This window comes from Pteropus vampyrus, unplaced genomic scaffold (genome assembly GCF_000151845.1).
Source record: "Pteropus vampyrus isolate Shadow unplaced genomic scaffold, Pvam_2.0 Scaffold1000000988, whole genome shotgun sequence".
Lineage (NCBI taxonomy): Eukaryota > Metazoa > Chordata > Mammalia > Chiroptera > Pteropodidae > Pteropus > Pteropus vampyrus.
In genome coordinates this window covers 12,238-27,522 of record NW_011915390.1, presented here as the reverse complement: position 1 = coordinate 27,522, position 15,285 = coordinate 12,238, and the positions used below count along the sequence as shown (strand labels likewise).

General features: G+C 51.1%; 1 protein-coding gene and 1 pseudogene across 1 annotated transcript; one reads left to right on the top strand and one right to left on the bottom strand.

Moving 5' to 3' along the window:
• The first annotated feature begins 33 nt into the window (after positions 1-33).
• On the top strand, positions 34-5,647 carry MRTO4 (MRT4 homolog, ribosome maturation factor). The gene is made up of 8 exons (XM_011387182.2): positions 34-208; positions 1,719-1,777; positions 2,586-2,689; positions 3,396-3,477; positions 3,781-3,848; positions 4,109-4,260; positions 4,650-4,726; positions 4,841-5,647. The coding sequence occupies exons 1-8, from the start codon at positions 181-183 to the stop codon at positions 4,985-4,987; spliced, it is 717 nt and encodes a 238-aa protein (XP_011385484.1). The 5' UTR covers positions 34-180; the 3' UTR covers positions 4,988-5,647.
• Positions 5,648-9,702: 4,055 nt separating this feature from the next.
• Positions 9,703-12,768, bottom strand: LOC105311162 (annotated as a pseudogene).
• Positions 12,769-15,285: the final 2,517 nt, after the last annotated feature.

The following is a 15,285-nucleotide window of genomic DNA, read 5'->3' as shown; positions in this document are numbered from 1 at the left end:
ACGCGAGGAAAGTCTACTTGGAAACGTGGGGAAGAACGCAGGTGGCGGCCGACGGAGGGCTGCAGCGCAAGTTGTGTCAGGCACGCCCGAGGGCAGCCCCCGCGGGCCGTCCCAGAGGCCCCCGCGCCGCCGGGGTCCTAACAGGCGACTCCGCCTTCCGCCGCACGTGGTTGCTGCGCGATGCCTAAATCCAAGCGCGACAAGAAAGGTGGGTGAAGGGGACGTTGGGACTCGGTGGAGAACTCCGTCGGCTGGCAGCTGGCTGCGATGGGAGTTAGGGGGGCAATGGAAGGAGGTTCCGCGGGCTCGCTGCTGGCTGGTGGAGGCAACATCTGGGGTAGAGGGAGCCCGGAAGGGTTCTAGAGCCTACTGAGCTGGAAAACAGTTTCTGAGCACTGGAACTGCTCCCCATGTTAACTTGGCCCACCTTTCCTTCCTCTGTCTTTCATAACTCTCTACGCTCTTGTTGCCCCGGCCGCCTTTCCCTTCCTTTCAGCACAGGCTTATTCCAGCGCCTGGTTCTTTGTGCTTGTTGTTCCTCTACTTGGCATGCTTATGCTCGGCTCTTCATATGCTGCCTCGCAGTTGTCAGTTCATAGGGTACTTCGTAAGAGAGCATTCCTAACTATGGTGGCGTTTCTCTCACCTCGGCTGCTTAGCACATTCACTCAACAAATATTTAGGGGTCTGCATAGGAGGGTACAGCAGTCATAAGTAAGGCCTAGAGCCCTCATCGAGTTTAACATTTTAATCATGAGAAGCATATCCCCTCAAAACACCAAAAATCATGTAACTAAAGTCAGAGAGTAATGAGTCACATGGAGCAAAAGTGAAAGAGATGTTATTTTGTATAATGCGACCACGGAAGGTCTCTCTAATGAGGTGGCAAATGAGCAGAAACCTGTAGGAAGGAAGTGAGCAACCCATAGAGTTCCCTGGAGAATGGTGGTCCAAGGAGAGGGAACACAAAGTGCAAAGGGGCTGATGTAAGGACATGTTTAACATGTTCTGGGACAAGAGGCCATTGTGGCTGGGGCAGAGTGGGCAGGGCCTTTAAGACCTTTGCAAGGAATTGGCTTTCACATCTCAGTGAATTAGATAGCCATCTGAGAGCTTGAGCAGAGTAATGACATGGTTTAAGTTTACTTTTAAAAGATCACCCTAGTTGCCTTGTTGAGAATGGACTGGGTAAGGTGGACACAAGGGTGAAAGCAGCAAGACCAGCAGTAATCCAAGAGAGGGTGATGCTAACTTGGTTCACAGTCGTAGCAGTGGAAGTGATGGGAAATAGATAAGTGTGTTTTTTTTGCCTTCCTGTGCTGTACTCGCCCCTGACCAGTGTGATTGCCTTTTTGTATGTATGCCTTGTAAAGAGGGACTAAGTGCCAGCCAGGATGAATAAGAGGCCCCTTCCTGGTCAGCCCCTCAAATGTTTTCCAAGAGTAGAAACAAGCCCCACACCCGTACCTCAGTACAGATTTTTAGGTTGAACTCAGAGGGGCTAAGGAACAGTGTGCGTGAGTAACAGGAAATGTATTAAAGGACCTCCAAGCTCAGGAACACCAGAAAGTAGGCACTCTGAGGAGCCTGGGAATATTCTTGCTGCCTTTCCTCAGTCTGGCTTGGTCCAGCCAAGCTAACAAAGTGGAGAAGAAAATGAATCTCCAGAACATCCATATTTGCCTCTCATCATCTCTCCTTTTTCTTCTTTGTATCAGTTTCCTTAACCAAAACTGCCAAGAAAGGCTTGGAACTGAAGCAGAACCTGATAGAAGAGGTAAGAGCTTATTCTTTTTATTTTTCCATGCCACGTATTTGGTTTCTAAAGGTGGGTGTAGGACTATATGTTAGGGAAACATACTGTTTATAAAAGAAAAAGAAGCCGCTGATCTAGTCTTTTTTCCTCCAGTGGCAGCACCAATAAAAACTCCTATAATACTGATTTCCAGCTCTGACTGAGCTCTTACTGTATGCTCTGCACTGTGCTGTGTTCCATTTATATTATCCCTGTTTTCCATTTGGGTAGCCGAAGCTTACAGAGATTTGTTCACCTGCCCAATGTCAAAAAGCTGAGAGTTGCCAGACTTGGGTAAATGCACCAACCCACTGCTTCAGGACTGCAGGCTGGATGAAAAAGGAGTCTCCTCCTGCAGAAAGATTCTCTTCCTTGAGACCACCTCTTCATAGCTGTGGCCAGCAATGTGGGCAGAGTGGGGCTGGTGATCCACCTCCCCTTATGAGTAAATAATGAGGCTTCATGTTTCATTTAGTAGGAGCCTTCCTAGTGTACCTAAGTATTTCTAGGTTGTCGACAATTAACAGACAAAGCAAAGAGAAGTGGCCACAGATAAGTCAGAAACGTGGGAATACCGTATGATCTTGACCCATGGCTCAGCTTCCACCGCACTTTGAGATCACTTTGCCCCAGGGGAGCCTCTGTACAAAATGATCCTGTCTTAGAGGCCTCCAGCTCTAAACTTCCACAGTTGTAAGTTCCCTAGAGCACATCTTTCCCATCTGAGGCCAGAGTATTGCCCAGCCCATGGTGCCCCTTGAACTCCAGAGCCCCATGAATTGTTCCACAGCTTCGGAAATGTGTGGACACATACAAGTACCTTTTCATTTTCTCCGTGGCCAACATGAGAAACAGCAAGCTGAAGGACATCCGGAACGCCTGGAAGCACAGCCGGTGAGCAGGCGGTGGGAAGGGCCAGGCTGCTCTCAGTCAAAGCACAGGGGCGGTTATTGACCCTTGGGTACCTGGGTCACACAGGTGGCATCTTAATAAGGACAAAGTGCCACACCCCCACTAAAGGTACTCTTTAACTGTTTCAGCTGGTCTTGCACTGTGCTTATGGGGCAGCATGTGGTAGTTGTTCAGGGAATGTTTGAGCAGTGATCCCTCTCTTTCCCCTGGTCTGGTCTGTTTAGGAACATCCCATCAGTTTAAGAATGTCGTCATGTGCTCCAGGATGCAACAGTGACTTGAGAGCAGGCTGTACAAGCCATGTGGCGAGTACTTGTCCTTGGACTGGAGTTATGACAGTGCTAGTGATGACTCTGATTGTCGCTTGCTGCGCCAGCTCTAGTCAGACCATTAAATGGGCCTCTTCCATACATTCAGACGGGAAGGGCGGATTATCACGTAGCGCTCAGAGTGGACTAGGAGACAGAATCCTGTGACTGTCAAGGTCTGTGGGCAGGAAAATAGGAAAAGGGGCCCTAGGCTGCGGACAGAAGGGCAGAGCTTCGTGGAAGAAGTGGGAGCCTCTGGCCACACTATGAAACAGCCTGGGCCTGGGCTCGAGCTCCCAAGGACAGGGGTTGATTCACACTTACCGCGGGGTTGGGCTAAGCCAGGCACTACCTTCACCAACCCCTATTCTTCTCTGTAGGATGTTCTTTGGCAAAAACAAAGTGATGATGGTGGCCTTAGGTCGAAGCCCATCTGACGAGTACAAAGACAACCTGCATCAGGTGAGTCTCTGACCCTCACTAGGAAGGGCCAAGGCCAAGCTGCCTTGTCAGCTGCTGCTCTCACATGACACACACTCCAGCCATCTGGCTGGTTCAGGGATCAGGAGAGCAAGGCTGGCTTAAAGCTCCAGTTCTTGAACCTCCAGACCCAGAGGGCAGCGTGCGTGTGCACATGCGCCCAGCTGTGACAACCAGAAATGTCTCTAGATGTTGCCGAATGTTGGGGGGTAAGGGGACAAAATTATCCCCAGTTGAAAGCCACTGCTCTAGTATGACCGAACCGACCTCACTTTTGTTCCGTAGGTCAGCAAGAAGTTGAGGGGTGAAGTAGGTCTCCTTTTCACCAATCGGACTAAGGAGGAAGTGAATGAGTGAGTGTTTTCAAAGAACGATGGGGAAGAGAAAGGTCGGTGAGGACTCCGGGGAAGGAGTAACCCAGAGACTTTGTATAGTGGGAGCGTCAAATGAGAACGGGTCCCTAGAGCCCTGTTTCTGAGTCCTTGGTTCTCTCTAGCTGGTGCTGAGGGAAGAGAGGGAAGGCCAGGGGCAAGGGGGTGGGGGGGGGCACCTGACTTCAGGTGGGCTGGTGACCCAGTCAGGAACCTCCCCCTACCACTTCTCTTTCCTGAAGGTGGTTCACAAAATACACAGAAATGGACTACGCCCGCGCTGGAAACAAAGCAGCTTTCACCGTGAGCCTGGACCCGGGGCCCCTGGAGCAGTTCCCCCACTCCATGGAGCCTCAGCTGAGGCAGCTGGGCCTGCCCACTGCCCTCAAGAGAGGTAGGGGGAATGCCCTGGAGCTTAAAGGTCACAGCATAGTGGCCAAGAGCATAGGCTCCCTTTGTGGCCGAGCAGGTTGTTTCTGCCAGTCTCCATTTCCTTGTGAGAAAGTGGGGCTAGAATGTTCACCTCATGCTTGGGGTGAGTGTGGACAGTAACTTATAGCCAGAATACAGCACTTACGGGACAGTGAGGGAGGCAGTCACTGCTCCCTGAACTCCCTTGCAGGGAGCTGAACACTGCTGATTAATCCTGTCCCCAGTGCGAACTAGAGTTGGAGAGGGGACAGGTGGCCAACCAGATTCCTCCCAGCTGTGGGCCGCAGACAGAAAGCTCTGCACAGGCCCCTGTGCCAGAAATAACTGCTCGGGTGCCCCCCTTCTCTACAGGTGTGGTGACCCTGCTGTCCGACTATGAGGTGTGCAAAGAGGGTGACGTGCTGACCCCAGAGCAGGCCCGCATCTTGGTGAGTCCAGCCCCTCCCAGCAGTCCGCGGCCTGTGGCGAGTAGGGGGTTGGGGACCACAGAGTCTGATCACACGCGCTCCTCCTGACTCTTGGCTCCATTGTCTCTCTTGCAGAAGCTTTTCGGATATGAGATGGCTGAATTCAGAGTGACCATCAAATACGTGTGGGACGCACAGTCCAAAGGATTCCAACAGATGGGAGATGACTTGCCAGAGAGCACCCCCGAGTCGGCAGAAGAATCAGAGGAAGACGACGATTAAGACGACGGTTGACGGGCACTTGGGACTGAGCGCGTCCCGGCCCGTTCCAGGTGTCTCCTCTTGACTGGACCACACAGGACCACTGCCGCCCCGCTTGGGGGAGCAGCTATGGATGAAGACAAGGGTGGGCGAGAGGTACAGACTGTTCTATAAAGAATAAAACCTTGTCTGCAGGATGTCTCCCTGTAGACGGCAAAAGGGACTTTTCTCAGCAAAAAAAGGCCTAAGATTTGGGCTTTTGTTTGAGTCCTAGGGTTCCCTTTGTTCACCTCACAAACCAGCTTCCAGCACTGGTTCCTGCATGACCACTGTGGCCATGCAGCTCTGGGGACAGGAGAGCACTCACCAGGGCTCCTGTCCTCTGGCTTTCGGTTCCCTTTGCTTGAAACGGGGATTTGCTGAGGAAAACGGGCACCGCGGCTGCCCTTCCTCCCCCCACACAGACTCGTGGATGGAGCTGGGACTCACGGATGACCAGAAGTCAGGGGGCTCTGCTAAGACAGGAGTAAAGCTACCGCTGAGATTGTGAGAATGTGTTTAAAATGTTCCACGGTGTCCTGGGAGGTTTTATTCTTGGTGCTGACTCATGGTAGGTTTTTGCTCAAATTGTTCTGTTTGTAAATAATTCAGTGAGGGCATTTCTAAATGAGAGAAAATCTACTTCAGGCTGTTCGGCGCCCTTTTTCTATCGTGCATAGAAGAGTGAGGGCCACCTCCTGCCCTGTGCTGGGAAGTCAGGCTGCATTCAGCACAGGAAGCTGGGAAGACCCGCTACCTCTGCCCTTTGAAGACTAATCCATACTCCTGCCCCCTTCTCATCAAGTCCTTGGGAAGGGCAGAAAATGGGCTGCAGACAGCAGAAGAAACATTCACCAGGTTCGCTCCAGCCCTGGGCTGTAGCCACGTCAAATGCCTGCTTTATTCAGAGAGGAAATGCTGGACTAGATCACAATCCCCAGCCTTTACACATTGTGACAGCCACTAGGAGCACTGTAAGAATGTAGGAAAAAAAACAGTTTGTGAGCCGAGATGATGAGCAGAAAACAGGGAAAAGGAGCTTAAGGCAGGGTGAGACAGTAAAAGAAGTAACAGTGGGCCCTCTGCCACCTCCAGTCAGGACTGAGCCTAATGGAAATATTGAGAACATTCATGGGCAACCAGGCACCAGGCTTGATCAAAGGCCTGCACAACAGCCGGCCCCAGCGGCCTTCCTCAGTCACTGCCAAGTTCTGTGCCAGCCGCTTCGTCTGGACGTGCCCAAGATGACCGTACCTGTGGGCACCCTGGAAGGGCAGACGGCCAGACAGTGTCTCCAATCACACGTACTCCCTTTCCCAGCCCTGCCCCCACTAAGATTTGGGGTCTGGTGTCTATACTTGTATTATTCCAGAAAGAAATTGCCTTCAAACAGCTCTAAAGCCTGGCCTCCGTAGTTAGTCAGCCTACATCTGAGTTCAGAGCCACTCACCTCTGCCCCTCAGAAGATGGGTAAACCTGGCTTAGTTACTCGATCTCTCTAGGCGTCAGACTTCCTTTACTTTGCACGGTGGTCGTGGAAATTGAAGTACTTTGTTTTGGGCCTGGTACTTAACGTGCTCACTAAAGGCGAGTCATTAGTGTGTAATGCCGGAGCTGGAGGAAGGCGTTAGAGAAACGTGGGGAAGCAAGAAGAGAGGACAGCTCCATCAGGTGCGTGGGAGTTAGGCTCAGCAGAGTGGGCAGTCAGGGATGGGAGACATGCCCACAGTTCAAAAATGTAGCTTTCAGAGTCAAACCTGTGTGCCACATCACACTTAGCGGTAGGACCTTGGTCAAGTGAAAGAGCTTCTGAGCATTTCTCTTGGAAAATTGAGATAATCGTACTAAAGCCAATAGTATTTGTGACATGGCACTTAAGAGACCTCTAAGAACAGGATTACTGCCCAAAAGAACTGGGCCATGGAGCAGTTTCAGAAATCAACAAATAATTGTGCAGCCTTCTTTTATTCTTCTCCCCACCACCAAAAAAAAGGTGTGGGAACAAGCGAAGGCACCAGGGACAGCTGGGTTACCTAGAGCTGGGAGTGGCGGTACCTTCACCACAGGGTAGCCAAGGTCATTGTGGGAAAACTTGTGCCATATACAGCCCGCAGGGTCTTCTCCACCAGGGCAGTGGCCCTGAAGTGGTTCTAGAAGCTGGGCAGGTGGGAGGGTGACATGGGTAAGTATCATGGGGTGACTCCAGGGCAGCCACCCCAGCCCAGGCGCTGGGGGGCCACAGTCTTCAGAAGTGGAGGTTTTGCATCCTTGAACCGCAGAAAGCATGTAGAGTTGTGGGCCCCTCGTCAGGGTGTTGTCTCCTAGTCTGGTGGTGGGAATAGAGGGGATGCAATGTGCAAGAATCCTTGCATTTAACATGCTCACCAGATGGGAACAGCACAAACCTCCAAATAAGGACCCAGGAGCAACTATGGTACCACAGCCCAGATCACACACAGGACCTTCATCAACGCCCGGCTCCAGGCCTGGCTCTGGCCTTAGCTGAGCCACCTGCGTTCACTATTCTGACACGCTCAGTCAGGAAACACCCTGTGCCAGCCCCATACAGTGAGTGCAAAATGGAGAGGAGATAGTGGGCCTGACCATGCTTTGTAAGCTATAGAGAGCAGGCTAGGTGAAACCCTCAGCCTACATTCTCCAGGGGTGAGGCCTTGGCCCTGGTGTGAAAAGCTCCTTGAAAAACACTGTTTAAGGCAATGGTTCCTGAACTTGGCCAGGATAATTGGAAACCCCTGGGGTGATGGTGGGGTGGGGGGTGCTAGAATAGAATTTAAATCACACCAAGGCACACAATGTGAATCCAAATATTCTTGGTCATGCCCACAAAACCAGCATTGGAGCCTCTTGCACGAAGCTTGGTGTGTCGCCCTCTGGGGAGAGAAGAGGGGAGACAAATAAATATTACACAGAAATTACTTTGGAGACTGGCTCCTATAAATCTGTAAAGATTAGGAGCTTTCCAGCAGTCCACACATAATGTCTAAACTTGACAGAGGAACAGCAAACAAAAGAAAAAGTATATAGAGATAGCACAGTAAATGCCAGAGGGAAGAAAGCTGTAAGAGTTTAAAATGATCACATCTGAACGATTCAACTTGAAAAGGGGTTGTTTTTAACTGTGGGCATGTATTACTTAGATAAATTATTCAAAATTTTAAAAATGAAAAAAGGAAGGAAATAAAAAGGTCTCCACAACTGCTCAACTATAACTTCAGACATTCATGACAATTTTCTTGCCAAGAATTTGCAAAACTTAAACTCAGTTTGCCCAAGGTGACAGGGCTAGCTAGTACTGGGACAGCAGCAAGCCCTACCTAGAGTTCCCAAGTCCCAATCCAAGGTTCCTCTTCCTGCTGTGGGCAGGGGGTGACCTCATCCCAGGGAAAGGACACAGTCCCACAGACCTGGCAGCAGGCCCAAATATCCACATTCCCAGTCCCAGCCCCAAGTTACTCTCCAGGGACACGAAATATGCAAGGAGAGTAAGAATACTGCTGAGTAAAGCATGTGGGAATCCAGGGGCCTAGTTCTGAGAGGAAGGTCCTGGCTTCCAGGAGAGCAGCCCCGTGAATACCCTATCCCAGACTAATGGACCCATGCCACCTCCCACACTGACGCAGCCCATCCCCACCCACTGATTCCTGTCGATCTCTGCCCAGTTAGTCCCAAAAAAGTGGCCCACAGGTTGCTTCCCATCTTTGTCCTCATTCTTGTACTTGCCAGTCAGTCAGCAGGCCCCCTGCAGGAAAGGCTGCAGTCAGATCCCCTGGCCCGCACTGCTCTCAGAGGCTGCTCTGGACTGGGGGGTGCGGGGGGACCCAGGAGGGATGGAGGACACAGCCCAGCCTCTTGGCAAACCCCTCCCTGCTTCCCAGGGCCAGGGAGGCCCACCCCGTCCAGGGGCAGGCTAGCCCGCAGCAATCCGTACCAGCCAAAGAGTTGGAGGCATAGAACCTCAGTCCAAAGTGCCTGAGGCAGTCCACCTGCCCGGTGGTGGCGTTGTACATACCCTGCAGGCAGAAGGGCTGGCTGGGGCGGGGGAAGTGCATATATCAAGAGAAGGGACCCCAAATTTTCCCTTGGAGAACCCTTAATTTAGACCTTATCAATCCCAGGACCTGAACATTTAGGGCACATACTTAGTAGTGATGGTGGTGGAGAGGCCTTGTACCCAAGGAAAATTCATTCAGCCAACATTTCTGAACACTAACTATACGCTGGGCATTGGACTTCGGTCAACGAGCCCAAAGGACAGGTCCCTGCCCTCAAAGATTAACAGTAAGGTAGAGTGTAAACGGGTACAGTCAAGAAAAGAGATAAGAGTACGCCAGTGCATTCCGTGAGCACTGCCTGGCACCAAGTAGCAGCTGCACAAACATTTGCTGAATTAATGAGGAGATAAAGACAGCCTGAGCTCTCAGGCCCTGCTGTGGCATAGGAAAAGCTTCTAGAAGAAAAGTCACTAAGTGACACCTGAGCACTTCTGCCAGGGAGAAGGGGCAGGACTGTTCCAGGCTGACACGCAGAACAAGGAAACAGAAAGGATGGGACTAAGGTGCACACACAGGCAGGAGGGGAACCAGGGCCAGAGCAAGCAGGAGCCTGTTGGCCGGGCTGAGGAGCCCACACATCATCCTGAAGGCACCATCTGCAGGCTGTGAGCAGGAGAGTGGCTGCTACAGAGAGGGCATGGGGCAGTCGGAGAGGCCAGGTTCCACAAACTTGCCCTGCAGGAAAGAGGTGGCTGTCAGAACCCAACATAGCCCGAGGAGACCAGAAAGGGGAGACATGGGTGGGGCCCCGGGAGTGGGGTGTGTCTTAGCTGTCTGCTCTGGGACAACCCTGGGGCCTGTCCTTTCCTGGGTAATGACAGGTCAAGAGAGGAGCAGCCACCCTCCCTTCCTGGTGTAGATGGTGGCAGGTGCACAGTATCTCTTGCACGGCAGAGGGGGATGCACGGGGCGGGGTGGGGGGTGGTGTCAGGGTCCAGCAGGTGAAAGTAAAATAGGTACACTCAGGGGCACTGCAGCCACTTCAGTGACACATCCAGCCGGAACCGGTGCCCGTCAGGCTTTAGTTTTGGCTCACCCAATGGAATGGCCTTGGTAATTTTCACTTTCAGAGGAGAGAAACGGAAGTTCAAACCAGTTTACCAAATATTGGAGAGGGTCTAGTGTAATCATTAAGAGATGGATCAGGGTTTGCGTCCCAGCTCTTCATAACTAGCTGTGTGAACTTGACCAAGTGACTTCATCTCTCTGAGCCTCAATCCCCTCAACTGTAAATTGGGAGTGACAGTGGTACTACCTTACAGCAAAGTTCTGAAGACCGATCAGGACTTGAATGGACGTACTCATTACGAGCTGCTAATGTTATCACTACGAGGATGGTTTACCAGGCAGCCGGATGTGCCAGGCCTGGCGCTAAGGGCTGGCAGAGGAACACCAGTGTTCGATCCCTTCCCTTAAGGACTCACGGTTTAAGGGGCCACTATACACAGTAAGTGAGGCAAGGATACACACAAGGTGGTAGAGGAGCCGAGAGCAGTCGTGAGGCCCACTGGGAGTCCAGGGAAGGCTTTTTCCTTAGAATCCAGTTCTCCCAGGGGAAGTCAGAGGCAAGAACATGGTGGCGTAAGGAGCCATGCCTGCGATTCACTAGGTCCAGGGAGGCACAAGGCACGAGAAGTGGCCTCCCCAAACCAGATGAAAAGGGCCTGGGAGTCTGGATTTGGGGGGGCAGCCCCAAAATAGCAGCCCCTGAACACCTTTCAGCCAGGGACCTAAGGGGTCAGCTTTGCAGTTTTTGAAAGATGACTCTGAATGAAGCATGAAGAACTCCAGGGGCAGGTCTGAAAACAGGGGACCAACAAAGGGACCGTGGCAGGAATTCAGGAAAGAGACACGAGGCCTCAACTTGGGCCCCAGGAAAGGGAGGACAAAATATTTTCATTAGAGAAATATCCCATTGAGAAAAGGCCATTGTTTTGACATCTGTGTGAGTCGGAAGTGAGTTCATTAAACTTTCCCCTTGCTCCGCATTAAGAATCCTAGGTGGCTGGACTGATGGGTGCGAGGAGGTCCCTCTCTGCACTTTTCACGCTTGGAAAGTCATCTCAGTGGGCCCAAAGGCAGTCAGTCACCCAACCTCTTGAGACTTGGGAGAGCAGGGTTGGGGAGTACTCACGTGGAATTTTTCCATTTCACCACTGCCTCACCCTCTGCCCCCGCCCCTTCCAGTCTGAGGTTTAAAAACTTTGACCTATCTAGCTCTGGCCTGAAAGAGGGAAGAGGAGGGGTTTGAGGAAAAAAAAATGCAATCAGAAATAAGATCACAGTTGTCACAGAGAGGCAGCCAGGTGATCTAGAAAGAGGCAGTCAGGCACTGAGACCCACGCATATTCTCATTTTGTTCCAGATCTCCCATGCTGTGAACCACAGGAGAAACAGCAAGACTCTGGAGAGCAGAGAGAAGAGCCTCGGAGTGAAAGATGGCGGTGCGCCAATACTAATAGTAACAGCTAACATGGTGGAGCCCTCAGGTGCCTTCCATGCACAGTCCTGAGCACTTCAAAAGGCATCGGACTGATGAGGGACGTTTTCCTGTCTCCGTCCACAGACTCTCCGGCGTAGCTACATCTGCCTGCTCCAGCACCCTTGGTATTGCCAAACCTCATTGCCTTTGCACACCCACCACCCACACGCACAGCCGGAAATGTCCTTTCTCTTTTTACTTCTGGGGAAACTCCTGGCCCTTCTTCAAAGCGTAACGTTTCCTCTCCGGAGCTTTCTTCAATGGCCCCTCTCCAGAAGCACTCCCTCTTCTGGGCTTCCCAGCCATCCCTAGAATCTGAGCTCCCTGGAGTGCGTTAGTGTCAAGTTCCCTTCTATGGCCTCATACAGAGCCTGAGCACAGCGAAAGCAGTTAGGCACCGTAATACCCCTTCGCCGATGCCCCTCATCGAGCTACCCCAGCTCCCAGGCGCTGAGCCCCTGATGAAGCGGGAGGCACTGCCAACTGAACAGGACACCCGAAGCTCCACGGGGCAAAGTCTAGGGTCCAGAGCAAGAAGGGTCCCCCGCCTGTTCCAAAGTCTGATCTGGGGCAGTGCTCGAGAGTGCCAGAGAGGTAAAGGCAGGATTGCTGCGGATGGGGCCGCTACGGGGAACCTGCGAGGGGCGTGGGGGAGAGGGTCAGGAAGAGCGGCAGGGACTGCACAGCGCCAGATCCCAGCGTTTCCAGTGTCCCCTGGAAGGGCTGGCTAGCCAAGCCGTTCCAGGCTATACAGCGTTGGGACGCTGCTGGAAGGAGGGTGCTGGGCTACCTTCCCACAAGGAGAAAGAAGAAAGGAGTCAAGACGAAACACTCCGGCTGTCCAGGATTACACGTGCGCGGGGTCTGAGGAGCTGGGGGTGGCAAGAGGGTGTCGGCGCCCGGGGAGGGGATGAAGCGGTCGTTCCTGGCGGCGGTCGGTGCATGGCTGGGGCGTTACCTCTGCAGTCGCCACCGCCCAGCCCGAGCCCCAGGCCGCGCAGGGTGCTCCCGGGCTGGCCGTCGCTGTACTCGAGGACCGTGTCTATCTCAGCGTAGCCGCGCTCCAGGAAGGCACGCACCGCCGCGCCGCTGGCGGGCGCGTCCACGCAGCGTCTCATCTCCACGGCGCCCGGCACCGTGGCAGGCTGGGCCCAGGCGCCCGAGGCGTCCCGCGACAGCCAAGACCTGGCGGCGGCGGAGACGGCCATAGCGCAGGGCGCCGCGTTCTGGGCGGCGGCGCCCGCATTCGAGCCCGCACCACTTTAGGTGAAGACTCGGGGTGTCGGCCTTGGGGGCGGGGCGCGGAGGAGCCCTGGAAGGAGCCAACGCGAAGTCCGCACGCGGCCGGGATGGAACCCGGGCGCCATGTGCACCCCCGGCGTAAGGGGCGGGAGGGCTGTGGCTCGGGCTGGGGATTCGGCTCTTGGCCGCAGGTACGTGATGGGTAGCCGGTTCCGAAGGTTGCAAGCGAACGCCAAGGCTGAGGGCTAGGACTCCTGGGGCTTCCCTGCCCCACCCTGAGGTCCCTGTGCCCTGACGGAGAGGGCTTCCCTAAGTGCTAAAGGTCCTAAAAGGAGGCTTCGGCCTTGGAGGCCGTTCCGCCGCCGTGCGGTCCCAGAGGTCGGCTCTGTGGTTCTCTCGGTGAGACTTGCCAGAGGCTCCAGCACACTTCCCGTGTCCCTGTGGAGTGACATGTGAGAAGTAGTGAAAGAGAACTGTCAGCCTGTAATTCTATATCCGAGCGAAAACACCTTTCAAACACAAAGGTAAATTTATAAAGACTGTTTTGTCCAGATAGCTTAGTGAGAGAATTCATAGTAGCCAACTTTCACCCTAGGAAATAATTGAAAAAGTTTTTCGTATGAAAGAAAATTTGTATTTGCACACACAAAAAAACGAGGAGTGCTGGAAATGGTCAACGTGGGTAAATATAATGCTTTCTTTTATTTTTAACCCTTTAAAAAGGTCATTGCGTTTTTATAAAGTTAAACATACACTTACAATATGACTCAGCAAAAACCACACGCCAACATTCCTCGGGAGCCTAGATACAAAACTCCTTTAGCAAATCAAATACAGTAGTATATAAAAAGTATAATATATCACGATTCAGTGGGTTTTATCCCAGGAATACTGGTTGGCATTATATTTGAAAATCAATCCATATAATTAACTATACCGACGGGTCAAAAAATAAAACCCACATGACCATCTCGAAATTCAATACTCATTTGTGAAGAAGAAACCTCTCAGCAAATTGAGATGAGAATTTCCTCAAACTGATAAAGGGCACATGCAAAAAACATATAAAGCTAACATATTTAACACTGAAAACCCTTTCCCTCTAAAACTGGGAACCAGGCAACGATGTCCGCTCTCACCACTTTTATTCGACATTGTCTTGGCGATACTAGTTATCCCAACATATTTCAGTGTGCTTGTGTAATAATAAGACGACTTCATGCATAATTACAGTGCCGTTATCATCCTAAAAATTAACCATTCTTCTGTGTCACCTAATACCACACCTCACTCAAACATCCCTGGTTGTTTTTCTAAAAATGTTTCAGTTGGTTTGAATTAGGATCCAAATACGATTTACACATTGCATTGTTACGTCTCTTAAGTCAGCAGTCCCTCGCATCTCCCCACCCCATTTTTCATTTGCTTGTTGAGGAGATCTATCAATTGGGCTTTAGAATGTCCCACATTCTGTTTGTATAGTCATAGTTTCATTTAACTTGTTCCTCTATCCCTTCATAATTCTTGTCAATTAAAAGCTAGGTTACATTCTAGTTTAACTTTTTTCAAAAAGAATATTTCAACGGTGGTGTGTACTTCTTAATGTAGCACATCCAGGAGGCACAAACAGTATGGTCGACCCATTGCTAGTAATGCCGAGACCAAGCAGTGGGTTCATGTGGTGTCAGCCTGCTCCCTCCACTGTAAATAAAGTTCCCTATGACCTCTTGGTTTCATCTACTGATAATCTTTGCCTGAATCAATCAAGATAAGAGTTTTTGAGTCTGAGATTATGTTGTGTACATTCTAAATACAGGTCTTAGGAGTATAACATTAACATATATAACCTTTCAGTACTTTTAAATGAGAATTATACAGGTCTTCATTTTTAAATTTAAATTTTTGAGATATTTGATTCATGTGCAGCTGTAAGAAATAATAGAAAGATTCCTTCTACCCTTTTCCCAGTTTCCCCCAGCCGCGATATCCTGCAAAACTATACCACAATATCACAACCTGGACATTGATACAGTCAAGATACTGCTGTTGTGCTGTTGTCTTGATCTGGTGAAGCGTCCTATAAATGTTGATTAGATCCTACTGGTTGATAGCTTTTTTGAGTTATTCTGTATCCCTGTTGATTTTCTGGGTAGTTGTTCTATCAACTGTTGAGAGAAGGGTGTTGAAGTCTCCAATTATAATGGTAGATTTCTCTATTTTTACTTTCGGATCTCAGTTTTTGCTTCGCGTATTTTGGCAGCTTGGTGCTTACACATGTAAGATCTCTATGCCTTCATAGTGGGTTGACTCTTTTCATCATTTTACATGTCCCTCTCTGATAATTTTCTTTGTCTGGAAGTCTGCTTTGTCAGATATTAGTATAGCCATTCATGCTTTCTCTCGATTAATGTTTGCACGATATATCGTTCTCCATCCTTTACTTTCAACCTGCCTATATTTTGAAATGTGTCTCTGTAGAAAAC

Coding starts and splice junctions, on each gene's coding strand:
- MRTO4 (XM_011387182.2), top strand. CDS start 181: ATGCCTAAATCCAAGCGCGACAAGAAAG. Junction 1,778..2,585: donor AGCAGAACCTGATAGAAGAG/GTAAGAGCTTAT, acceptor ATTGTTCCACAG/CTTCGGAAATGTGTGGACAC. Junction 2,690..3,395: donor AACGCCTGGAAGCACAGCCG/GTGAGCAGGCGG, acceptor TCTTCTCTGTAG/GATGTTCTTTGGCAAAAACA.